Source organism: Aythya ferina (assembly GCF_964211825.1).
Source record: "Aythya ferina genome assembly, chromosome: 1".
Lineage (NCBI taxonomy): Eukaryota > Metazoa > Chordata > Aves > Anseriformes > Anatidae > Aythya > Aythya ferina.
The window spans coordinates 87517177-87542821 of record NC_140296.1 but is presented as its reverse complement, the minus strand read 5'-3'; the positions used below and the strand labels follow the sequence as shown (position 1 = coordinate 87542821).

The 25645-nt window shown below is 39.6% G+C and overlaps 1 protein-coding gene across 9 annotated transcripts in view; it reads left to right on the top strand.

The window, feature by feature from the left end:
• Positions 1-25645, top strand: part of DMD (dystrophin) — a 1246037-nt gene that overhangs the window by 103148 nt on the left and 1117244 nt on the right. For 2 of the 9 annotated variants that reach the window (XM_084515488.1, XM_084515476.1), the window contains exon 1: positions 1709-1867. The exons of 2 other annotated variants lie outside the window; for them this stretch is intronic. In XM_084515488.1, the coding sequence (XP_084371614.1) occupies positions 1771-1867 (97 nt within the window). In that variant the 5' untranslated portion in view covers positions 1709-1770. Of the gene's footprint in view, positions 1-1707; positions 1868-2998; positions 3068-25645 lie in introns of those variants that run through there. 5 more of the 9 variants (XM_084515489.1, XM_084515484.1, XM_084515486.1 and 2 more) reach the window with 4 other exon arrangements.

Here is a 25645-nt window from a genome sequence, read left to right as displayed (position 1 = left end):
CGGTGGCCATAGGCTAGGTGGGGCTGGGACCTTGGTGCTAAGCCCTGGCACCATAGCTCTGAGGATGTGAAGAGGGATGTGCCCTGTAGTCACACCCAGACATAATGTTCATGAAGGTCTAGAGCTCAGGGAGGTAGAGGTTATTCAATATACTTTTATTTATTTATTTATTTTATGTTTGTTTGTTTGTTTGTTTTTTCAAAGTTGGAGATTTTCTTACCTTCCTCCTCCTCTCTTTTACCCCCCTCCATTCATTTTCAGTGACTTAAAACTCCCCTAGGCTCACCTTCTCTAGCTTTTTCTTCCACAGCCAAGAGGTTGAGGAACTGAACTGCAACTGGAAAATTGTGGGGGAGGGAAGGATTAACATGTTGGCATTGGGGGACAGCCACAGAGAAGTTGAACATATCTTATTTGAGTGAAGAAGTGAGGTTTAAGTAAAACCCCATGAGTATTTTTGTGCCAGGAATACTAGAGCTGGTGAGCAGTCCTCATCTGGCTTCCACCACCAGGGAAAGTTCTTCATAGGGGACAGTGCCCGTTCCCCTCCCTCACTCCTCCTTAGTCTTCATGTAAAGGCTGAGGAGGTCTTCTTCAGTTAGTCCTTCCTCTCTATCTCCCTATTTCACTTAACAGGTTTTAACCAGTCTGTTGCATGTTTTAAAATGTTCCTTTTTATTTCTGTCTCAGCTATTCAAACTTTCCAGTGTGGGGTTAAGGGCATTTATTCAGCTTATGTTCAAGCAGCAGATGCTTTAAAAATGAAATGCCTTGACTCTGAATTTCGGGCAGAAGTGGTGGGAGGAGACATAGCTAATTTAACTCGGTGGATGATTGATATGGATATGTCAATTTCTGTTAATGTTCTTTTGAAATCACTGACGCAAGTGTGTTTTTCCCCCACCCCAACAGAAAACATAAAGATGACAAATTCCCATCCCTTTAATTTGTGATACTCAGACATATTTAAGCAAACTCTTTCATTACAGAGTGTTCTCCACAGTCTGGTGAAAAGCAGCTTCTGATGGTGCTCTTACCACTTTAAGAATATCAAGATGCTCTAACAGAGCAATCTGCTTACTGCTCAAATGTCTAAAACAAAAAGCAAAAGCAAAAGTCACCTACAGGTAGGTCTAGATAAATTGCTTTAAAATATACTCTTCCCTCACTAGACAGCCATTCATTGCATTGGAAAGAGCTAAATATGTGCTGAGATGCTCGGTATAAAAGCCATGTTTAAAACGGAGTTGAGAGACTGAAAGCACAGTACTGTTATTCAGAAGTAGCTTTCGAGCTGAGAGTTTCAACGGCAAGGTGCTGTTTGGACAGAAATCAGCAAACGTTTAGCTGAAGTGTGAATAATTCAAGCGTGCCTGAAGAACTGTGCTTTCTGAAAAGACAAAATGCAAGACTAAAAAAATCTTCAAACACTTGCATCAGCCTTAGAGGACAATGCGAGCAGCAGGATTTGAAACAGATTTGCAGATGCACTCTCTTTAGGCAGAGAGAATGCTCATTAAATGCAAGATGCTTCTGTGGCTCGTGTGTTTGCACGGAGGTATAGGTTTGCAAGACTGACGCATCAGATAAGGTCAGAGTGGTTACCACACCGACGGTGTAGCAGCTGCATAATAAATGATGGAGAGAATCATGTTAGGCATGCCCACCTAACCTAACTTGAATCATGCGAAAGGGGAGCTGCTGGAATTCAAATAGACTTTCTGGTTCCCAGCAGTCGGCAGTAATAGAATGCTTTCAGGAAGATGACAGATGCAGGGGAAAGATGCTGTTTTGCACTATCTTGATTTGTTACGGCAGCCAACTTATTGGCGTGATGGAGTGACAAGAAAAGCAGCTGGCATGGAAGGTAGGATTATCAAAGCTATTGCATCATTATGAATGTAATTAGAAACTGACCATGACAAAGCATATGCTAGAATGAGCTGCCGCTGATGGCAGAGGATTTGTTGCCGAGGTCTGGAAACTCTGAAAACAACATTCTTTTTGCAAAATGGATTTTGCAGTTCAGTTTATGCTTGTGTTACCTTTTCTTTCCTGCTCGTCTCCAAGCTCAGGGACTCACCTGAAAGAGCGTCGTGTTAGGATGATACTGAAGAATAAAGTCTTTTCTAAGTCTGTGAAGCCTCAGGTAGATAGAAGCAAACAAATGTGAAACAGAAGACTGGCAGAGGCTCCCTCTGATTCACTAGCAAGCTCTGATTGATGTATTGGCTTATTCAGGAATCCCAAGGAAATGAAGATGCATGCATGAATGTTTTGGTATAATGAAAAGATGTTATTGCAGGTCTCAGCTTTATAGCTATTTTTTTCTGACAGGTTTTATTCCCCATCAGTTTTTAGATCTTGACATTTATTCGGTTGTTCAGTATTATATAAAGAAAATACATCAATATCTCCTGCAGGGTTTCTCAACAACTCCAGCATCTGTTTCAGCTATTGAACTGTATTCACGTTTTGCCAACTTGATGCCTACCCAGCTGGTCTATCATTTCTCGCTTGATTACTGCCCTTAATTTCTCTGTATCAGCTTGTTTCAGATAGGATTTTGAAGTCTGTTAATGAGAAATGACACTAACTGCTAAATTATTGAGAATCAGAGTATTCTTATTTTTGAAACATCAGAAAATCTTTGTGTGCATTTTATTAAATTCATATTCTGTGTTGCGGTGAGTTTTTTGTATAATTATTTAATTTAGCTGTGACTACTTTAAACCAGATAGGTCAGGAGCATAACTTTTAACTATTTTAAGAAAGTTTGAGAAAATGTTAAGATGCCTTAGTATGTGTTTTGATGTATATTCCTTCCTCCTGTCCACCTTCCCCTTTGCAACATATATATCTCTGTCTTGGGGAGCAATCATTAAATCTACACAGTACATATTGAAATATATTTTATCACCACTAGGGTGAAACCACTTAGCAGTTTTGAACAGGTGATTTGAAGAGGTTTAAAACAGATGTTAGTTCTGTCAGCTGGATCGCCCTGGATCTGAGAAGTGTTGTTCTCGAAGTGTAAGCAGGACCTCTCTTCTCTTCCTTTTCAGAGGTACAGTAACCATTCAAGCTCTGCTGTATAGCTCACAGGATATGATTGTTAAATTATTTGGATTATTGTTCTATATAAAATGATTTATTTCAACACAAGCTCTCTTCTTCAGCAGATATATCACTTTTTCCAAGATTTCTTCCCCTAAGAAATGTCTTGTCATAATGGATATTCACTTTTCTGACTTTATTTTAAATGACTTTTCTGGCTGTACTGTATGTAGTCTTGTCAAAAGAGGATCATGCTATTAAACACTAAATGTTTTTGAGTAAAGCTGGAACATTTTAGAAAGATAGATGTTTCTAGATACACAGCAGTGAACCAACCATTAGAAAGTTTGAAGGTAAAGATCAGTAAAATTGATATACTGTTAGGTAGTGTGAGTGTTTCCCTGCTTTGATCATCCCTGAGAGGCATTTTAGATTGTTTTGTAAGTGCTGGGAGGAGAGATGTACTTATCGGTGGACAGAATTACTATGGGGTTCCTATAGCCAAAAATAGTTCTGTGGTTTTGATGACAAAAATAATATTGTTTTATTTCAGAGAATTTCTGTTAAGCTTAACAATAACTTGTCCTTGTTGATGATGAAAAAAACAGAGAATAACCCACATAAAAAGTGGAGTGTCATTCATGTTTTCAGAGTAGCAGTAAAACTGTTTTATATTGCTAGTTTTATTTTAGTACTTCTGAAGATCTGGTTGCTCCTTGTAACGAGAGTGGTGGCTGGCTATTATCATACTGTAGTTACTTAAAATTGTCTTTTCCTTGTGATGCCAGTAATTGTAAATGTGTGCCATCTGTAGCCACCATCCATCTGATAAGTGATTTTATTATTATTATTATTTTCTCTTTTTTTTTTTTTTTTTTTTTAGTATTTGGTTTTAGGTTTTTGTTTCGCTAAGGAATTAAGCTGACGCTAGGTGGAGCTAGCTGTTGATTATAAATAGAGCTACCGTAATACAGGCCTGTCTAATGAGCAAGCTCCTGTATATAATACAGGAAAATAACAATTTAAAATACGCAGAGCACTGAGTTGGACCTTTGCCATGATATTCGAGATCTGGTGGGGCTAAAGAAAATAATTGCTCCATTTTCCTTTCCTTTTATTATTTTACAAGCTAGTAATCAAAGATGAAAAAATAATGGGAATAAAGCATCTATATTCCGGAAAGCAAAAGAATGGATATAGAAAAGAGGAGAGAAGCAGCAATGAGAGCCAGCAGATGTTTCTACCGTCAATACATGCAGATATTCAATTGTGTATTTGTCTTACTTAAGCCTTATGCAAGTTCTCTCTTGTTCTTACATATAAATTCTCTTTCTATTCTGTGTTCCTGAATTAATGTCTATATCTGATATTTTTCACTTTATTTAGATATGGGACCACTGTTTTCAAATCACTTCTTGGAAGGGTGATCTAAAAGGTGTGCAGAGGTACAGGATGTTCACTCGCATGTTGGCTAGCTATAATTAAGGAAAATGTAAAGGATTACTTATTGAATGGTGTGGAAACTGCCTATATTCACTCCTTCACACGATTCAGGTTATTAATCCCAGTCAAGGAAAAGAAATCTGAAGTCCTAGACTGTGCGACAGCACAAGATAAATACATTCGCTTCCATGTAGTTTTACAGATATGTATCTCTAATATGTACATATATTAGTTCAACAGAGAAGAGAAATAAGGATATATGCTGATACTTAGGTACTTAAACTGAAGAGGAAAAAAAAAAAAGAAAAAGGATACATAAGTGTGAGATGACTACAGGAAAAGAGATGGGCAGAAACAGATTAAGAATATGACCTGGAGCAGCCTGACAGAGAAATGATAAGTCTCATCAACATCTGTTGAGTAAGGCATTCGCAAGTTCCATCAATGCCTTATTCTTACTGTAGCAAAAAGGAATTGGGGTAGGGAGCTGCTCAAGTCAGTGAGGAAAAAACATGCACAGGAGGGAAATCTGCCTGGTGCTCCAGAAGGACTGCAGATGAGCCTTTTTTGAACATTGTCCTGCGAAACATTAAAATTTAGTATGGGGCTGGACATATGAGTTGGAATGAAGACCTGACAAGAGCCGGATGGTTCTAGACAAAACCAAATTGTCCTTGGGCCTGCTGCTTGTTGGAGGAGTCTTGCAAGAAAGTAGCAGTGCCTTGTCGACAGTAAGAGATCTTTTTTGGTTACGAGCTGCACAGCTGGTTCTTGATGGCACAAGTATTGGATGAGGTAGAAACTCTGTTTTAGAAATACTCAGTGTGGGGAAGTGTCTGGCTGTTTCAGGCAAGGATCATGAGAAGCTAAACTGGGAGAAGAAACACCTTCTCTCTGTCACTAAAATCTATCAGTTCTAAAATTCACTGGAGTAAGGAGGACAGCAGGAGGAAAAATGACAGGTAAAGTGAGGAATGCAGGGGCTTCAGGTGTTCCATGAGACAGCCATTTGAAGAATGGGTGGTCATCACCTTGTAAAACATACATGGGGAATGGCATGTGAGGGTGTCAAGCTTGTCCAAAGGGATATTACTGAACATGTGGATTTACTCTTCCAGCTTTCCACAAAGATATTATGCCTAAACAAAATGTATTAATAAACAAAATCCATAAATATTTTTTCCTTCAAGATCCAGAGTTCAAATTCTGTTAGGGGGTTTGTTTTTTTGTGTGTGATTTTTTTTTTTTTTGTTGTTGTTGCACTTTTACTCTCTAATGAAATTAAAATTGCTAACAATTTGAGGGGCTGTATTCAGAAATAAAGGATATCCTTTTCCTCCATTCTAGAATAAGGTCACAGAGGACTAAAAAACCTTCCCCTGAAATCCTGTAGTTTTAATCTCCATAAGAAATGTTGACATTTCCAAAAGCTGCCAGTAATAGCTAAGCACCCTGTTAACTTCCTGTGTGATGCTGGATGGAGTGAAGGGCAGGGGGAAGACTCATCTATCTGAACAGTTGCTGGACTTTGCTCAGTAAGACATTCAGAGAAGAATGTGAGAATTTTCTGAAGGCTGATATTATCTGTGTTCCTCTTCTCATTCTAGTGAAATCACTAGGTACTCAGACCAGAAGATTACTGTATTTGAATTATAAATAACAAGAAATCCTCCAGCTTGATGCTGTGCTGCATGTCTTAGATGGATTTAGCCCATCTTAGCCCATCTTCTTATTCCTATTCTGCACCATTGACTCAAAACATCCAAGTGATACACTGCAGAACTGTCGTGAATGCAGTCATTGTGGAGTCCTTGCAGAAATGTCTTGGATGTGGTAGTCACAGTAATGCAACTGTGCAAGAGGAATAACCGAAGGGAGGGAGACTGTCTCAAGTCCTGAACGTTTCTGAAGGGACAAGTCAGGACTCTATAAGAAATGAGAGAAATGTCAAACAATAACAGCTTTGTTTGCATCTTTTAAAAAACTCTTCATATATGATCTGAGCATCTGTGCATCAGAATAAGGATTTAAGTTGTACCTGTTTACAAAAAATAAAAAACCTCCATCTGCACTGCAGTTTGTTTTGTTGTTGTTGTTGTTTTGCTTTTCTTATTTTTAGAAGAGATCTTAGTCTTATTAAAGGAAAATCAGAAGTGTAAAACAAGATTAGGCACATAGTGTTTTCATTAGTATCCTCGAGTTTCCCAGCTTAGTGTTTTACATTACAACGGACTGTTCTTTACAAGGTGTCTCTTTAATTTACATATCCCTAAAGACATTGCACATAGCTGCAACCAGTGTTCTGACTTTCTTGATAATACAGGAACTCAAGATACTAAAATTATCAAGGAGGCTTTTGGTTTTGACCGCTGCTCATAAAGACTTTTTCCTCCATTTCCTTCCCTCACACCCCTCATGACTTGTCACAACCAGGGAAAAAAGGTAGATCAGAAAAAGTTATAGCAAAATTTGAACAAAAACTAAGCTGCCTGAAAATGTATTTTTTAATATCTAGTTTAACTTTCTTCCGTTTCTGTGTGCTTCTGATGCTTAGGAGTAAAGAGCATGTAGAATTTCTTTTATGGGGTCAGCTCCTTTTAGCATTCACTCCTGATCACTTATATTGATCTGTTTCCCTGAAACTTAAAAGCCACACTAAATAAAACCACCACATGCTGTTTCTCTAGACTTCCTTTTTATGAGCAGCCTGTTATTTTTATATAGCCATTATGTGGGTCACATACATTTTTGCAACACATAATGCAAACAAAGATTCTGAAAACAGATTGATCAGCTTTGTTCTTTTTAAGAACACTATTTATATATTCCCATAGTATGCTTTTATTCAACATTTTTGTTTGTTTTTACTACAAAATGCCATTTATAATGGGAGCTCCTCTTTAATTTGATACTAATGGTCACACATCATATTTAGCAAATATTCTCTAGGTACAAGCAAAAAAGGGCAAGCTGAAATATTCACCTATTTATTTAAACAAATGGTATTTGTCAAAGACCAGACTTTTCACTTTGCAGTCCCAGGCTGTTTTCCATTCTGTGTTGGTCCAATATGAGATAAGGATGGCAAACATTGAAAAATGCAATGTCTTGATTTTCACATCTTGAGTTGTTACTGAATCGGGTTTGATAGTAAAGTAGAAAAGTAAAGGTATTAGGTATCTGCATGTACCTGGAAAATTTTATATTTCTACTTTCCCCAGCTGTAATGGATGGAATCTTTTTGGATGGATGCTTTGATGAAATAGTTTTTGTGCCATTAAAATAGTTGGTGACTGAAAATTGAAGTTTGAGTTGCTAAAATAATTTGTGGATGTTCACAGTTTACTGTCTGTGGTAACTTTCAGTTTAATAGTAAAATTGCAGACTTCTCACTTTTAGTGGTCTTGGTTTTAAATTACTGAAAAACACATGTTTTTTTTTTTTTACCTTATGAATGAATTTGGTACTTAGCAAAACACTTCCAAAACAACAAAGTGAATTTCCAGCCCAGTTGATCCTGTGATTACACATTCGTATGCATGTGCCTTTTCAGGTATGTCTTCAGAAGCCAAGGACAGAAAGCATGACACACACGTTGTTAAATCCAGTAACTAATTATATTTATCCTCAGCTTCTGTTTTCTTTCAAAACCTAAGATATAATGAGGATTAGGTAAGTGGCTAGCTAGGATGCATCAAACATATCCAATATCCAAGACAGATCAAACATATCCAAGACAGATTTGAGGAGGGTCTCAGACTCTAAATTTAAGGTTATAACTAAGATGCATAATTCCAAAATGCTCCTTCTAGTTAAGTTAGTTTAAAACTGCAAGTTAAAAAATACTTTAATTATATCTGATTGTCAGTCATAAGATCTAATCCCACACTTTCCTTAGTGGCACAGTTTTTTTTAATTACATGGGCCTAAATGCAACTTCCTTTTAATCATCAACATTCAAAGAGTTAGGGCAGATAATAAAGGTAATTTAACCACAGGGAGATTGAGTGTTGCCATAAGAGTATCAGTTAGGATTATTTTTCTGGCAGCAAGTAAATTAATTTTGCAGTAGTCGTTAGTTAAACTGGTATTTAGTATGGAATCGAGTGACCTGGTTGACCTATTGAATAAACAATATCTCAAGTAACTCTGTTGGGCAAGATGTATCAAGTAGTTTCTTGTAAACCTAGGCAACAGAACACTGATTATTATTTAATCCAAGTATTTTATTATTTGTTACGACAACAGTGTATCTGGCACTTCATGAAGCATAGAGAGAAGTGATTTCTTTGCTTCAGGGAACTACCTGTAATTAACATGAAGGATCTGATTTGTTTCCTCAAAAGGAAAACCAGAATTATGGCTGCAAACCCTGGCCAGCTGTGAAGTTGTAACATATCTTTAGCAGAAAAGGGATTGAGTTTTGTCATGCCTGTTAACAACATGACTTCAGGATTTTGCACAGAATGCTGGAGATATGTGTAGCACACCTCAATCCTCTTTAATATAATTATTGATAATTTGAACAAGGGAATTGAGTTCACCCTCAGTAGGTCTGCAGACGACACCAAGTTGGGGGGAAATGCCGATCTGTTGGAGGGTAGAGAGACCCTGCAGAGGGACCTGGACAGCTTAGATCAATGGGCAGAGGCCAATGGGATGAAGTTCAACATGTCTAAGTGCCTGGTCCTGCACTTTGGCAACAACAACCCCATGCAGCGTTACAGGCCTGGGGTAGAGTGGCTCAAAAGCTGCTCAGAGGAAAAGGCTCTGGGGCTGCTGGTTGATGCTTGCCTGAACATGAGCCAGCAGTGTGCCCAAGTGGCCAAGAAGGCTAATGGCATCCTGGCTTGTTTCAGGCATAGTGTAGCCAGCAGGACCAGGCAGGTAATTGTCCCCTTGTATTCTGCTCTGGTGAGGTTGTACCTCAAGTGCTGTGTTCGGCTTTGGGCCTCTCTGTACAAGAAGGACATTGAGGCCCTGGAACATGTCCAGAGAAGGGCTACAAAGCTGGTGAAGGCCCTGGAACACAAGTCCTATGAGAAGCAACTGAGGGAACTGGGGTTGTTTAGTCTGGAGAAGAGGAGGCTCAGAGGAGACCTTATTGCTCTCTACAACTACCTGAAAGGAAGGTATGGGGAGCTGGAGGTCGGCCTCTTCTCACAGATTACTAGTGATAGGACTAGAGGGAATGGCCTCAAGTTGCACCAGGAGAGATTCAGGTTGAAAATTAGGAGACACTTTATCAGAAAGAGTGGTCAGGCATTGGAACAGGTTGCTCAGGGAGGTGGTGGCATCACCATCCCTGGGGTTGTTCAGTGAAAGGTTGGACATGGTTTAGTGGGTGATATTGGTGGCACGGGGATAGTTGGACTAGATGATCTTGCATTTTTTTTTCCAACCTTTATGATTCTATTACACAGACATACAATCTATTGATAATTCTGAGGTGCCACAGAAATATGAGGGTACCGATATTAGTTGCTGTATTGTGTCTGAGTATGAGTATGTCACTGGGAATCCTTCACAGCCTGTACTTCTAGAGAAACACTGAAATTGAAAGAGCAAGGCAGAAAAACATATAGAAGATGAAAATTAGTCTATTACATGTTGGAAAGGTAGAGGTGCCTTATTAGAGGACCAACTTTCTCTTCTGTTGTTTCACAGAATGTGTTGATATTTACCATGTCAGGACATGATAATGGTTTTTACCTAAGTAAGCAAACATCTCAGAACAGTTGTATTCATTATTATAATTTAAGAGATAGCATAAGACCCATTATTTGGTTTCTGTTGCAGCATACTTTTCTGGTTTAATACCTTGCCCCAGGATTTGTAAAAATACAGAGAGTGCAATAAAACAATTGAAGAGAGGTGAATCAGTGCTGAAGCTGTCAATTGTCTTTCTCCGGGATTTTATTTGGTCCCAGCTCGTTGTGAGTTTAAAGGAGAAAAACTAATATTGGTACTGCTGGACAGATCTGTATCGACAAGACTGGAAAAGCAACTCCATGTTCCCCTAGCATGGGTACCAAGTGGGTGAGCAGTAGCCTCACTTGTGTCAGTATTCCCCTGGAGACACAGAGGTTCCCTTGGTGATACAGAGTGAGGACATGGGATAGAGATTTTGTGAAGGTGATACCCATTTCCAAAGCTAGTGTATATAGTGTGTTGTAGGAGCAGGGGCAGAGAGTGAGGAAGAAGAGGCAGCAGAGTCTGTGAGCTTTTTCATCATATTTTCTCTCTTCATCCTGTCAAGGAGGAGTGAGAGAGCAGCTGGGTAGGTGTCTGGCTGCTGGCCAGGGTCAACCCACTGCAGTGACTTTGGATGGGTTTATTCCAAGTGTGCTTTCCAAATGGTCAGGAGGTAATGACTCAACCTTGGTTATTTGTAGGGATAACTGATAATAGAATGGGTGAGTGATGATTACAGCTCATACTTAGTTAAAAAATAAATAAAAATAGGTTGTAACATAAAACCCCTCTCTGTCTGAAGCAGGGAGAGTTACTCAAGAGGTACTTATCCTGAATTTGCTTTAAAAAGATGAAAATCATCATGAAGAGTGTATTATTACTAGTTTAAAGCTTGTGTACAGCGTGCACTTGAAATAGTATCAGGAGCATGAGTAATCAACATTTGGAAAACATCAAGTGTGTTGGCTTTGCTAAGATTTTTGTGTACTAGGCATGTACTGGAGTTTTTCATAGGTGGTATTTATAACATACAACTGAAACTTGAGTTTTAACCAGCTCCCAGGGTGAATCCTTGCTTTTAGCTACTTATGAATGAAGGAGATGTGGGGAAAAAAATAGTGACCCACCATGGTCTGTGACTGTAGTGGGCTGTGCATTCAAAAGGGTTAGAAGAGAGAAAAACATATGAACAGATATGTCATCAAAATAATCACAGGAAAAGGAAGGGATTATGGTTTTGAAAATATAAGCTATAAAGTTATTCAAATGGAGTTTTGTGACATTTCACAGCACATGGGTTGTACAGATGTCATCTATTTCTACTGGAGTTTAAAAAAACAAGGTTACAGCTTTTGCATTGGTTCTCCAGTCTGAGATAATTGATGAAGAGAACACGTGTCTTCATGTTGAGGAGGTTTTAAGACTTCTTACTGGGTTGCTAGCAGATGGGAGGAAGAGTAAGCTGTCATTTGTTGGAAGTGGAAAGCTATCTAACATAACAGGTTGTGTTCTGGAGGTTGTGTTCCTTTTCCACCATTGCTAACATAATCAAAGTTTAAAACAATCCTTTTTTTTTTTATAAAATTAAAGTTGTGAGTATAAAGAATGAGTGGAAGTAGGATGGGGTCTATTCAGGGTCTAGTTAGTTCAAGAGCTTTGTTGGACCACCCAGCTGGAGGGTGCAAATTATATCTCAGGACAAACTTGTTTAAACATTAAAAAAAGCAACAATAAAAAGCAAAATAAATCCCACTTAAATGGGGAGGTAAGTAAGGTAAATAAAATGATTAAAGGATATTATGTGCAGGGAGTGTTACCTTGGCAGCACTTTATCTTCTTATTCATTACTGATATCAGACATGTGACTTGGGATCAAAAACCTCTGTTTCCCACTATTGACTCTCAGCTTCAGACATTGACAGCTTGTCAACACCAAGCTCCTATCTGCCTGTGCACTGCTGGGATTTCTGTTTCAAGATTTCACTGAATAATAGGAAAAAACAAACAAACAAAATACTTGTTTCAATCATTAGGGTTGTAGGCCTTAAAGGAAGGCCTTTCAATACAACAGGAATGTAAAGGGCTTTGGAATTAGAAAGGGTCACAATTGCTTTGTCAGGGGTTAAGAGAGGTTTTATTTTTATTTGCTGGTCTTTGGCTTGTACACTAGGCCAGTAATAGTTTTGGCCCACTTCTCAAATTTCATAGAATCATAGAATCATAGAATATCCTGAGTTGGAAGGGACCCTTAAGGATCATCAAGTCCAACTCTTGACACCGCACAGGTCTACCCAAAAGTTCAGACCATGTGCCTAAGTGCACAGTCCAATCTCTTCTTAAATTCAGACAGGCTCGGTGCAGTGACCACTTCCCTGGGGAGCCTGTTCCAGTGTGCAACCACCCTCTCTGTGAAGAACCCCCTCCTGACGTCCAGCCTAAATTTCCCCTGCCTCAGCTTAACCCCGTTCCCGCGGGTCCTGTCACTGGTGTTAATGGAGAAAAGGTCTCCTGCCTCTCGACACCCCCTTACGAGGAAGTTGTAGACTGTGATGAGGTCTCCCCTCAGCCTCCTCTTCTCCAGGCTGAACAGGCCCAGTGACCTCAGCCGTTCCTCGTACGTCTTCCCCTCAAGGCCTTTCACCATCTTCGTAGCCCTCCTCTGGACACTTTCCAACAGTTTCATGTCCTTTTTATACTGTGGTGCCCAGAACTGCACACAGTACTCGAGGTGAGGTCGCACCAGCGCAGAGTAGAGAGGGACAATCACCTCCCTTGACCTACTAGCGATGCCGTACTTGATGCACCCCAGGACACGATTGGCCCTCCTGGCTGCCAGGGCACACTGCTGGCTCATATTCAACTTGCTGTCTACCACGACCCCCAGATCCCTCTCTTCTAGGCTGCTCTCCAGCGTCTCATCGCCCAGTCTGTACGTGCAGCCAGGGTTGAATTTGTGAAGGGGAATGCTGCTTCTGTCTTTATGTGTAAATTAGAGAATAGAGTTGGACATTAAAGTAGATGTCAGTGTTCAGTGGAGGCACCTGTGGAAATCTGGATGTTATTGGATAACTCTCCTGCTTTCAGTGAAATGGATCTGGGGAGGCATGAGCAAACTAGTTACAGAAGGCCAGGTTCATGTCTTTGACTGTTACTTTTGTTTGCCAGTCAAAGATTATTTATGGAAGGCTTGCAGTACTTTCTCTCATTATAACCAAATAAATAAAAATACCCCACTCCACTACAGGAATAAAATGGTAATTTTTGCTGCAGATATGTTTTCAGATAAGATCTGTGATGTTTCTTTGTACACTCTGGCATGATGTTTAGCACCTGCAAATCATTCATCTCACTGATTGCTTGCAAGTACACTGGAACAGTCCAATTCCTTGTAGTAAGTAATGAGCTCCATTGCATGATAACAACATAAGAGATACTCGTGAGTTATTATGGAAGTTGAAAATTCAGTAAGGAAAAGATCATCTATACATGAAGCAGGATTAATTTCATTAATCACATTCTTCTATTAGCATAATTTCCTAAAGTCTGTCTTGTTCATTCAGATATATTTTTTTTAATGCAGCATTGCTTACCAGGATGCAATGTTGAACACTTTGCTTCTAATTCAAAAGTAGAGTAGAGTTTTGCTACTAGTATTAGTTATGCTACTAATTCAAAAGTAGAGTAGAGTTTTAAATTCCTATTTAATTAAGTCAGAGAATGTCTAAAGCAGCAAGGGCTTCCTTTTTCTTCCAGGATAAGTAAAGGTGGGGTAAGACACACCTAAAATTAAACTGTTCTCACATGTGTTTGTAATCGTTACTTGAAGAACATTGAGTCCCTAAGAGAAAAGTTGTATTTGGAAACTGGGTGTAAAGAACACATCAAAGGGGAAGGGGTCCATTTTTGTCTATATTTAGAAAATGTCTGTCTCTCCGTGCATTTCAAATGGTTCTCAGCATGGTGCTGTCATGGTGTATGTGTTCAGCTCAGAGCAAGAAAATGAAGATTCAAGCCCTCAAAGACTTGCTCCCTTGTAATCCTATTTACAGACATTTAAGATCAGTACTGAAGTTTAATATTAAAGTAAATGCTGTTAGCCTTGGGAAGTAAACAGCATGAGAGTGAGTGAGCTTTTTCCCTTCAGAAGAATGGATAGGAGAAGAGAAAAATCTTGAATAAAATAATTAAGAGAATTGTTTCCTTTTTCACTACTCAAGTATTTATTCCATATTTCTGAACACTAAGCTCTACATGTCGTCCGGCAGAACAGTCCTTAGAATTCTGATTCTATAATATTGGGAAATGCTGCATTCATATATCTGGGGTGGTGAACTGAGAAACAGTATTGACAGGAAACTGCCCAGGCAGGGAGATGCTGCACCACACTGAAACATGCATAAGATTCCTGACAGTGTTACAGGTAACTACATGAAGCAGCTATTCATCTGATTCTTGGTGCCTGAACAACACAAGACATAGCACTCACTGTTCAGATATGTTTGGGAGCATTAAAAAGAGAGTGAGCCCCTAAGCCCATCCTGGTGTTAAAGTCAAGATGTAACCTCTCTAGTGGAAGAAGCAGGATTTTCTACTTCTGTCTCGAAAGACCTATGGAAATTGGTGATGGAATACCTAGACTTGTTCCCTCTGAACAAATGTTATAATGAGAATGAATGTGTTTTTGTCCTTTATCAATTCTCTGAAAATACAAGAACAAGAATATATCAGTGAAACTGAAAAGCAGTGCTTAAAAAATGTCAAAGGAGGAGAACCATTCTTATGCTGCATGTTTCATCTTTGGAGCTCAGTGCCATTAGATGTGAGGTGAAAACATAGTCACAATCACAAAAGTTCAGTAAGTGTGTTTAGGCCCTGGTTTGATCAAACAAAATCAGATTATTCACAATTAATTTGTCAAGTTTTTTTCATCCCTTTGCCATCACCCATATAGGTGACTTCTATGGTACAGAAGATACTCTGTGGTATCTGCTTCTATCTCTATCCTCTATCTACTTCTATCCTTTAATATGTACTAAATCAGCCAACAAACTGGAAATCAGGAACACTTTCTTCTTAGGGCTTGTCTAACAGTTATTTATGGTTCCCATGGTCCTTTAAAATGTCTAGAAATATTTTTTTATTTATTTTGGTATAAGTATTTTGTGATTTCATTTTATTAATCAATAGTTAACCTCTTAAAAAGTGAAAATGTATTTTCTTCTTGTCTTTCATGTTATGTTCTTTTCACCTTTTATTTTTCTTTGTAGTATTTACTGCATTTCCTTGCACTTTCACTCCTTTTTCATTTGCTTTCTGAGCTGTGTCTGTAGGTAATCAAGATTGAAAATGCCAGTTAATATTAAACTTAACATATATTGTTTTCCAAAGATCTAAAAGAAAGTGTTGGCTATTGAAACTCTCAAATAAAGGCTAAAGCGACACACCAATTTTATGTATCATATCAACTTGTTTTGCATGCCACTGTCATCCTGCCTGGAGTTGTGTAAGATTAGATTCAAACCATGCAAAACAAACAAACAAGATAGGTATGTTGCTGCCACTTTGAACTGTGTATATCACATTGACTCTTCTGTCAGATATACTTAATCTGGTAAATAACCGGTGGATGTGAACTATACTCACACAGACAGTTTTGATCACCTCCTGGCCATATTCAGTAGCTGTGATGGTGTTTTCTGTTACATAACAGTGACCAGTCTCTACAGTCTACCCGCTCTGCTATTATCATTGTTGAAAATGAGTCATTCCTTAGCTCTTGGATGTATTTCAGATTTGTGTGTTTTCTATTACATCCTGAACCCTCTTCCTCTTCCTCAGTACTCACAGCAATTGCTGACATCCTGGCTGGAATTACGCCTGCAGGAAGGCTCTCTCCAGTAAAGATTGCTCTACCTTAATGTATTATTTGGTCCTTTAGTAACATATAGCTTTATTTTAAGATTGCATAAATGTTCTTGGACATACAGGTAGTTTGATCATGTGTTTTCAAGTTACCACGAGGAGATTTTAAAAAGAGAAGGAAGTCACCTTTGGATTTGGTTTCCCTAAGGCCTTGTGTTGTGTGTGGTTTTTTTTTGTTTTGTTTTGAGGATGCCTTGCCTGCCTCTTCTGTGTAGATATTTTTAGTGCATCTGGGAAACTCAGTCATTGTGGCATAATTTCTCAAGTTAATCTGCTGTTACTTATGCTAATGATGCTTGCGGCTCTGTAGGTTTGTGTTTCAGTTTGGCATATTGCCACTCCTACACAGAAGCCAAAGGTGACTTTATCCACTTGACCTGAGATGTTCTGTGAGTACATTTTGCTTTTCTAGTTCTGTAACCCCAGAACTCTTCAAGTGAGATGATTACATCTGTCTCAATCCCCTCATAGGAACATGAATTTACAGCCTCAGATTTATTCACTTTGCTCCCTGGTGAGGTTCTAGAAAGCTTGTGTAGCCTTGGTAGAAAAATAAAAATTTTCTTTTGTTTTATGCAGAGATTTTGGAAGTTTGGGAAAACTGAAATAAGGAAACATTGATATGAACAAACCTATCCATGTGCACATGTATTCCCTCTTCTAATGACATATTTCACATCTCTGCAGGACTCCAGGTGGTTTGCAAACATGGGTGCATTTTGAGCTCTACAAATTCTGGATTATTATGTCCTTTATTATCCCTGTTCCAGAAATGGAAATATCACAGGGAAAGGTGTTTCACGAATGAGCGGTTATAGAAGAAATTCATCACACAGGAACGAGAACTTCTGTCTGATTTTGCACCTTCTTGTTTCCATCTAGAATACTGTCCTAAACAGGGAGAGGAGTGAGATGTAGAAACTCTGCTTCTTCCTACTTCATACACCTTGGACTCTCGTAGTCAGCAAACTAGATTGTAAACTAGCTAGAGCCTTACTAAATTGTTCAGCTTCTGCCTAAGCTTGGGTTTTATTAACATCATAAAATGCAGTTCATCTTTACTAAATTGAGCTATAGATTCTATTATTAGTCTATATTCTTCTGAATTAATGTAGTGGGATATGACATGTTTCTTCAAGCTAAAGCCAAACAAAAACTGGGTGGGATGGGAAGGGCTGGGTATGGATTTTGCTCTAACTTTTGCATCTTCTAAACTAAAGGATATGCTCAGCCCTCCAAACAAACATTCTGTTAATTTTTTTTTAGAGTTGCACACATCATACTCTGGCTTTTGATGATGAACAATTCCTGGTTTTCTTCTTGATCCAATTTGGCAAGTATAAAGAAGACTGCAATGTATGCATGCATACTTACCTCCGTTCCTCCATTCCTGCTTGCTCTTTCTCCAATTAACCTGTAGGTCCATTTCAGAGGAATTCAGAAATTAAAAAGGGAGATATTTTTTGTTCTCCCAATAAAAGCATTCTTGGTTTGCATACTTCTGAGCCTGGGGTTTCACATAATTGTCATCATGGAAAGCCAGGGACAAAGGTGTGTTTGTCCTCTCCTACTCTAAGCAGCAAGAGAACAGATGTTAGTAGGAGTGATGCTAATAATCTGCGGTAAAAATGGCAGTGTATCTACTGGGAATGATCCCTGGCTCACCACATTTTTAACAGCTTTAGGGCATAACTACAGTGAAGAGCACCATGCCAGCTTCAAATGAGCCAAATCTGGAACTGGAAGCTGTTTAGCTAAGTTGCATGTTGAAGGATGTTGAAGTTTTCAGGCCTGCGGACTCCTAAAGCACGCTGCATCCTGAGGATTTGTCAGATGATCAAAGGAAACAAGAAAAAAAATCCTGAAAATTGTCATGGAAAAATCATAATTTGCATACAAACAGATATTGCCAAACAACTACATTCATAGTATCATAGTACTCTTTTTGCTGCTTGAAATACTTCAAATGCAAAAATATTTTAAATATTTTTAGTTTAAGGCTAAAAAACTAAGCTCTTATCACAGGTCTAATAATAAGTAAGTATATGGGTGACAGAAGAAAGACTAGGGTAAGTGTGGGCCCACTGCTGAATGATGTGTGGGACCTGGTGACACAAAGTGTAGAGAAGGCTGAGGTACTTTGCCTCAGTCTTTAACAGCAAGACTGGCTTTCAGGAAGCCTAAGTCCCAGATACCAGGGGTAAAGGTTGGAACAAGGAAACTGTACACTTAGTGGAAGAAGACCAGGTCTGAGAATACTTAAGTGAAAAGGATGTATGTAAGTTCAGGGGCCCTGATAGGGTGCATCCACAAGTGCTGAAGGAACTGGCAGATGTCATTGTGAGGCCACTCTTGATAACCTTTGGTTGATCATCGCAACTGGGAGAAGTGTCTGAGTACTCCAAACACTCCTGTCTTCAAGACTTGGAGGGAAGAGGACATAGGGAACTACAGGCTGTTTAACCTCACCTTGATCCTTGGGAATGTAATGGAGTAGCTAATCCTTGCAACTGTTTCCAGGCATGCGAAGGTCAAGAACATCATCAGGAGCAGTCAGCATGGATTCACCAAGGAAGTCATGCTTCGTCAGCCTCATCCATTTCTATAATGGATGATACATTTCTACAGTGAAATGACAGTCCTGGTGGATGAGGGAAGAGCAGTGGATATTGTCTGCCTTGACTTCAGTAATGCCTTCAACCCTGTATCCCATGAGACTCTCATAGAGAAGCTGATGAGGCATGGGTTGGATGAGGAGATGGTGAGGCGGATTGAAAACTGCCTGAATGATCCCAGAGGGTGGTGATCAGTGGCACAGTCTAGTTGGAGGACAGTAACTACTGATGTATGCGAGAGGTCAGTACTAGGTCTGGTCCTGTTGTTAAACAGGATCTCCATTAATGATCTGGATGATGAGGCAAAGTGTACCAGTAACATGTTCACAGGTAACACACAACTGGGAAGAGTGACTGATATGTTAGTGGGTCATGCTGCCATACAGAGGGAGGTGGACAGGCTGGAGAAATGAGCTGACGGCAATCTCCCACAGTTCAACAATAGCAAGTGCAAAGTCCTGCATCTGGGGAAGAACAACCCCAGGCACCAGGACATACTGGGGCCCACCTGGCTGGAAAATAGCTTTGTACAGAAGGAGCTGAGGGTCCTGATGGACACCAAGTTGAACATGAGCCAGAAATGTGCCCTTGTGACAAAGGGGGTTAATGGTATCTTGCACTAAGCAAAGTATTGCAAGCAAGTGGAGGGAGGTGATCCTTCTCGTCTGCTCAGCATTGGTGAGACCACATGGCCTCACCATGTCCAGTTCCAGGCCCCCCATTACAAGAGGGACATAGACATACTGGAAGGAGTACAATGTAGGACCATGAAGATGATGAAGGGACTGGATCACCGCTCCTGTGAGGAGAGGGTGAGCGAGTTGGGACTGTTCAGCCCGGAGAAGAGGACGCTCCAGGGGATCTCAATGTATATAAATACCTGAGGGAAGGGTGCAAGGAAGATGAAGCCAGGCTCTTTTTGATATTGACAGGAGAAGAGATAGTAGGCTCAGACTGAGACACAAGAATTTCCATTTAAAAAACAGGAAGCACTTCTGTGCCATGTGGATGAAGGAACAGTGGCGCAGGTTACTCAGAGAGGTTGTGGAGTCTCTCTCCTTGGAGATCTTCAAATGCTGCCTAGACATGGTTCAGGGCAGCCTGCTCTCGGTGGCCCTGCTTGGACCGGATAAAGTCTTCAGGTCCCTTCCAACCTCAGCCATTCTCTGAATTACAACCTCTAATGCAACATATTTCTTAATTTCTGCTGTTGCCTTTAAGGTGAAGGCAAACAAGTTCTTTTTAAGCTCTGTTTCTCCCCAAATTGGCAACATTTGCAAAAGCAGGAACAGAATTGAATGTGTTTATGGCAGTCATGATAATTATGGAACACAAGATTAACCTAGCCAGGGAAGATAAATACCTTGGTATTTGGTGCAGTGATAAACTGACTTTGGAATGCAGCCTGACAGAGTGGCAGATGAAATTTGATTTTTTCTAGCTATACATAGCTCACAACAGGCCACTGTGATATTTGTTAAATCTAAATGTCCCAAGAACCTTGCGTTGTCTTTATAGCATCCGTAGTTATTCTTTTGTATTACTTTATAGAAAAAGTCTATAGCCCTAATGCTGAAATAGGTAATAGATAAAAGCCTTTGAAAGTTACTAAACATAGGAGATTGGTTTGAGCTATAGAACGTGGATTCTGTCTGAAATGTGAACTAGATCTTTCTCAAAGACCACACATTCCAGATCTGTTTGTCTATAAATTGAGTTTCACTGTATTGTATAACGTCTGTCTTAATAAAAGTAAGTAAATTTCTTCTGGGGTGTAAGACCATATTTGTCTGAGCTGTTGTTTGCTTCTGCGAAGCCAGGGTAAATGTAAAGAAAAAATACTGTTATTTTCTCCAAATTATGTAGACAAGAGACATGATATGAGGGTGGAGAAACTGTAAAAGTTACTAAATATTTTGCTCATCTGTTTCTTTGTTACTGAAGTACTGTTGACAAATATTTGCCCTCATGCCCCCAAATATTTCCCCTAACTTTGACAAATATTTGTTAGTTTACAGTAATGTCTTCTATACATGGAGAAGTTTCACAGTGATGTTAATTCATTTTTTTAATTAAACAAAAACCTTTTGACAGAAATCAGCACTAAGAGGTATCTTCAGTAATTTCAGTTAATCATGGAATCTTTGCTTCAGGTCTTCAGCATCACATCACCAATATTTGATTCTTTTGTGCTGAAGTTTTGTTCTGTAATACACTCTTCTTTTTCCTTCTGAGTTAAGAGATGGAAAACAGATGTGCAGCTGAAGCACAAGAAGGGGGGTTACAAGCATTGTATTCCTTTCCTGATCTCTGTAATCTTTTGCTGCATGATTCAGACAGTTTAAGACCAGGGAGGATCACTAAATCATTCAGTCTAACTTCCTGTAAACTAGACCATTATGTTTCACATAGCTACTTAGTTGATCCCAATAATTTCTATTTGACTTCAGAAAGACACCCAGGAAGACAACAATAAATGCAGAATGCATTACTACTCTTGTCTGTTTTTTTGCGCTGGTTAATCACCCTCGTCTAAACAAATATGCATTTTGTAGCTGAAAGCTTGCATGAGAATTTCAGTTCACATAGCACACTATGCTACAGAACCTCCCATTTGGAATTTTTAGCTTGACTTTGTTGGCTTGACCCATTCATTGACTTTGACTGATGTTTTAGTTGAGGACTGTGATTTTTCTGTCCCAGGTCAACTTTTTTCAGTAGACCTCCACAGGTAGGTCTGGCAAGTGTCAGTCTTTGTTTTACAAATGTGGATTTTCCTGGTTTCTGTCTCTTCAGAGTGGATTTCCTCTCCTCCCCTTGCATTCACTGTGTGCCAGCTACACACCAAGTAGTGCCTTACACCTCCTCTTCAGCTGTGCATAAATGCTGTATTGGTCTACCACTCTTGAACTTGGTCCCGTGGTGGCATACCAGCACTTCCAATTATAATATTAAAGACCTGGTATTTGAAACATATATTCGTAACTGGTACTTGAAAATAATTTCTCATCAAGAAACTATGTCCTGTTACTGATGGAAGTGATTAGAAACTCCTTTCAGTTAATGTCTTTTAAGGAGAGAAGGCAACGGAAGGGTTTAGGATGACAGAAAGCCTGAATTAGTGATTTTTTAATGAAGGTTACAGTTCCTGAAAAGACAGACAAACGCTATTGTTTGGCAAGTTATGTCTGAGGTACTGGCTTTGGATTAGCAACCTTACTGTTTTTCCTTTTTCTTTCATTGCCTGCACCTCAGCCTGAGGCTACATCTGAGAACACCTTCCACCTTTTGAGGTATAACCAATTCATTATGCTTTTGAACTTTATTCATGGATGCACAGACAAATCTAGCAAACCTCTTAAATCAGTATTTTCTTTCATTCCAAATAGAGTTAAACTCATTGCTTTTTAAATTTCCTACTCCTGCTACTCATTGTAGAATAATGGCTTTCTGAAACACAGTTTCCTTTAATTATAGAAGAGAAAACTTTTTGAAGCACTTCGTATATTTTCTCGCTTCTGGTGGTCACTGCTTTGTGTGTCCTTGTTCCAGTTTGTCCCACATTTTGGTAGGAGGTGAAAGTATCCATATGGGGTGGTCTGTTTTGGACATAGACTCTTTTTTTGTGTCCTGGCATACATGCTTCAGGTAGGTAAATGCATTAACAGTGACACTTCCATTAATAATTAGAATATCCTATCCCATATTACTGTTACTGTAGTATAGAGCATTACAGTATAGAGATTAGTACTTCTGCTAATGATTAGGTGCTTTTAAGAGAAAGTGCTTTTAAGAAAAAGGCTAGCAGATTATTTAACTGGTTTCAGAGAGTTTACGGACTAATGGAGCACAACTGTTTGCTTTCCTTCTAGGATTTATTTTGATGCTGGTCACTGGTCACTGCCCTGAACCGAGTTTTGAGACCAGAGTTTACTTGCTGCTGCTCACAGTTCTTGTTGAGTCTTGATTCAGCAAAACTCTTGACTATTTGAAAACTCAGTGTATGACCTGAGCTTTGACTTGAGTGCGTACATTTTTTAGGAAGAAATTTTTTTGCTGAGGCAGTCGGGTTCATAGAGTTTATAAACCCTACAAGTCAGAGGCTTTCTTCTCAGAAGCTATAAGCTGTTCTGCATTCCAATTCAGCAATCATTTTTTATTCATGCTCTTAGTTGTCCAAATAATTGTCATGTCTTTTATATTTGTGGTGTCATAATGCAGTACGTAATGTAGTGTGCTTTGATATGATGGTCAAAATGTGCTCAAAATTTATTTGAGCATTCAAGATGATTGTTAGCAAAGCCCTTTGTGCATCTTTAAAAGTATGTATGTGGGAAGTGCTTCTGTTTTAAAAAATACTTGTCCAAATTATGTTCTTAACGAGGAAGTCACCTTGGCAAGGTTCCAGCTATGAAACTCAATGCAGAATTGGGCCACTTTGACACAGAAGCAGCTCATCAAGCTCCTTGAAGTGATTTAACTCACTTCGTGCAGGTATTATGTGATACTGAAGCTGACAGGTTATTCAGTTTGGGCAAGACTAATCAAGGGGGAAGGGGGGTTGATTGTTTTGGGGGTTGTTTTTGCTACACAGTAGTCTTCATTAAAGGTCAGGGATTTCTTTTGACATAAGTCTCTGCTGCGCACAACAGATTTTATTTGAGATGGCAGCTTGAAAAAAGACTTCTTAGTACACTATCAAGCCTCTCAGTTCTTCACAGTCTTTTGAGGCCACTGTTGAGTTTCAGCATGGTTATTATCAGTCACATCAGTCTTTTTCTATCTTGTCCTTTGGAAGCAGATACTAGCTCACCTTCAGTGCTCTGAGCACAGGTTTGCATTCCCTGACCACCCTCCAGATACAGTAAAAACTGAGCATGCTAACACTGTGTTAAATTAACAGATCTTACTGGGTATAGTAGCATGGTTTTAACAGCCTGTTTTGATTGTTTTGTAGTTGAGTAGCTCAGCTATTAACTAGTGCCATACAAGTTGTATTTGGGTCAGAGCACTGGTGCTCGTAAAAGACCACATTGTAAGACCTCAAGCGTAAGTTTCCTTGTGCTCTGCCTGTCAGCACCAAGGAAAAATTAAATCTGGATTAACTTTGCAGACAGGTCCACTGACTGCAAAGGTCAGTGCTGGTCTTTCCTGAAAATTAGTTCTTGTAGGAGAAGAGAAGTAGAAATTTCTCTTAATGACAAGTAAAGTTAGGAGAGGAAATGGTACAGAGAAGACAGAGGAGGAGTAGGTCTGGGTGAAGAAAAGCCAAAAATACTGGTGAAGAAGAAGATAAGAGTGGTGGAGAGATGTCCTCAGGCAGGGGTCACTTTCCCACTCAGGTAGATAACACATCTGGAAAGTTTGCATCTGGGAATGTTAATAGTCATATAAAAGCCTATACCTTTGTTAAGTACATGAATTTCAAGTGAGGCAGAGGGGAAAGCATCTTATTTCAGTTTACCTCAAAGTCCCAGCTGAGTAAAAGTATTTTGTGAATATTTCAGTCTCACAGGACTTCCACCTACCAAATAGCCACCAAATGGAGACTTTCTCTTTAATAACACATCTTCCTTTAACTGCAGCTGCTCCAGGGCCAGATATAGAATGATTACATTATAAATATCAGGTTTCCAGGGTAGACCATGGTAAGCTAAAATGTCAGTTTGCCTAGTGCAAACACTTGACATATGTTGAGCGGAATGAGGAGTAATGAGGTTGGAAACTGTCTATTTGCTCCTGGTCATCTCTCTTTACAAATTTTTTCTGGGTGCATAGTTGACAGGGAGTAGATGATTAGCACTATTTCATCTCCTCTCTTCAGAAAATATGCACTGACTTAATGTGCAGGGAGCTGAGCTGCTAATGCTCTGTGTGAACTTGTCTCATGGCTGGGCTGTCAGAATTATTCTACTGTTGCTTTAATGAACTAGATGTAAGGCCAATTACACCTTATAAAAGTTGTAATGGTTAATTAAACTGTAGCTCTTCAGTAGTTCAGACCTGAAGGCTACAGAAACACCAAGTGTATATCCAAAAGTGAAGTGAGACTGAAACACGGGGCTTCTTTCTCTTCGTAGATACTTTGCTTTAATATGTCCAGATGAGATAAATGGCTGCATAAATTCAAGAACATTTCCTTTTAAAGAGACAGGGAGCTTGCTTAATGATTCCCAACCTGCCCCTTTCATTCCTGTTTCTAATGCACCGTCACTTCCACCCTTCTCACATCAAAGAAGAGATGAAAATGGCACCCTGCAGAGCTCATGAACACTGCTCTGAAAGTGCTAGCAATGTGAGGTTGATTTTTAGTTTAATATGAAGCCTACAAGCAGGGACTGCCTGATTTCTGCCCTCCCCTACCATCTTCTCTCTCTGGGGACACGTGGCTTTAGCGGTGCTGCAGACCTGCTTTTGCCTGGTTGGGGCTGGATGCCTGGAGTTTTTTGTTTGTTTGTTTGTTTTTGTGTGTTTGTGTTTTTGTTTTTTAATGTCTGAGCTGTGCAAATGCATATGTGTGGGAAGGGAAGACGTGCTAACACCTTATCCTTGGGACTTCTGCATTTCTCTCTGGTTGCAGTTTCCTCTCAGCCTGGCAGCCAGGTGTTACAGGAGCATCATGGTTGGCCAAAGGGCCAGAGAGCAGAAAACGTCCTCCTCCTCCTCAAGCTTGGCTTAGACCACTCTGTCAGGAAGGGAGGAGGGGTTGTATGGCCATGGCAGCCCAAAGAAGATAGAGGTGTGCAAAGAGAACACCTGAGGGTGAGATGGAGCCCACTTGGCTTTAGGCACTTAAACTGGGATGTGGTTTAGAGTGAGAGGTGACCACCTTCCATGGCTACCTTCTGGAGTTTCTGCCCTCCCTTCTGCAGAGCAGTGTCAGTGCTGTCTCTGCCTGCCAGCAAAGTCATCCT